Here is a 1167-nt window from a genome sequence, read left to right as displayed (position 1 = left end):
AGGGGGGAAAGCAACGGCGTCGTCTGCCGTCGACGTGGTACCATGGGATGATTCCGTGACAGTGCCCGCCCCCGACGAGGCCAATGTACAAGAAGATGACACTGACGCCGTACGGGCGTGTACGCGTTTGCTGGGGTGGACGCGGGGTGTCGGCACCGCGTTATCCGAGATGGCTGACAAACTCGCATGCTGGCTCGTGCTCTTGGTAGTGATGCTGTGTGCGCTGTTGAATCGCGCGTGCGCGGTCCGCGAGCGTCCTGCGATGTTTTGGCCGTAGGTGTTGAGGATGCTGTTGAGCTCGGACATGATGTCGATGAACGCAGGCCGCATTTGCGCGTCGTTGTGCCAGCATCGCATGAGCAGCGCTGCGTACTGGCGCATTTGCATGGTTATGACCACATTGTCGATGCTCTGCGTTTGATCGATATCGCCATCTCGCTGCCCATTGTCATTGTCCTTGCGATGCGTACTGCCCGTGTTGTCGTCGCCATCTTCGTTGCAGTCCTTGCGGTCGTCGTCCTCGTCGTCATCATCGTCACTACTGCCGTTGATGGCCCTGCTGAGGGCGGTCGGAAAGGTGGGGCGCCGGCCATCGCAGATGACCTGGATTGCAATCTGCGCAGGCGAGAGGCCCTCATAAGGCACGCGGCGCGTGAGCATTTCCCACATGACAATGCCAAACGAATAGACATCAGCAAGCACGTAATCAGCATCAGGCATCTTGTTGAGCACCTCAGGCGCAGTCCACGCCACACTGCCAACAAAACCCGCCCAGTTGCGTTCAACGGCGTTGCGCACGCTGCTGAGGCCAAAGTCGGCCACCCTGACATTCCACTTGGCGTCAAGCAGCAGGTTGAGCGACTTGAGGTCGCAATGTGCAATGTCTGCTGAGTGGAGAAAATGCATGCCCTTGGCCGCCTGGTAGCACTGCTTCACGCACAGCTCCATAGGCAGAGCGACGACGAGCTCATTGTGCAGCAACTCAAAGACCGACCCGAGTGCCATGTACTCCATGACGATGGCCAGGTGCGGCGGACGCGTACATGCCGCCATGAACATGACCACGTTTGGATGCCGCAGCTTGCTCATGATGTTCACTTCTTTTTTGAATGAGTCCCGTACGACCCGCGCGTCGGTTCCACCTCCTTTTCCGCCGCAGCCACCACC

The 1167-nt window shown here is 58.9% G+C and overlaps 1 protein-coding gene across 1 annotated transcript; it reads right to left on the bottom strand.

The window, feature by feature from the left end:
- Positions 1 to 160: 160 nt before the first annotated feature.
- ACA1_005430 (Protein kinase) lies at positions 161 to 1089 on the bottom strand (the record flags this gene model as incomplete). Its single annotated transcript, XM_004337741.1, has 2 exons — positions 161 to 257; positions 374 to 1089. The coding sequence occupies 2 exons, from the start codon at positions 1087 to 1089 to the stop codon at positions 161 to 163; spliced, it is 813 nt and encodes a 270-aa protein (XP_004337789.1).
- Between the last annotated feature and the right edge of the window lie 78 nt (positions 1090 to 1167).

This window comes from Acanthamoeba castellanii (assembly GCF_000313135.1).
Source record: "Acanthamoeba castellanii str. Neff unplaced genomic scaffold scf7180000083021, whole genome shotgun sequence".
Classification (NCBI taxonomy): Eukaryota; Discosea; order Longamoebia; family Acanthamoebidae; genus Acanthamoeba; species Acanthamoeba castellanii.
The sequence above is the reverse complement of the archived record's forward strand: the minus strand, read 5'-3'. Positions and strand labels throughout refer to the sequence as shown.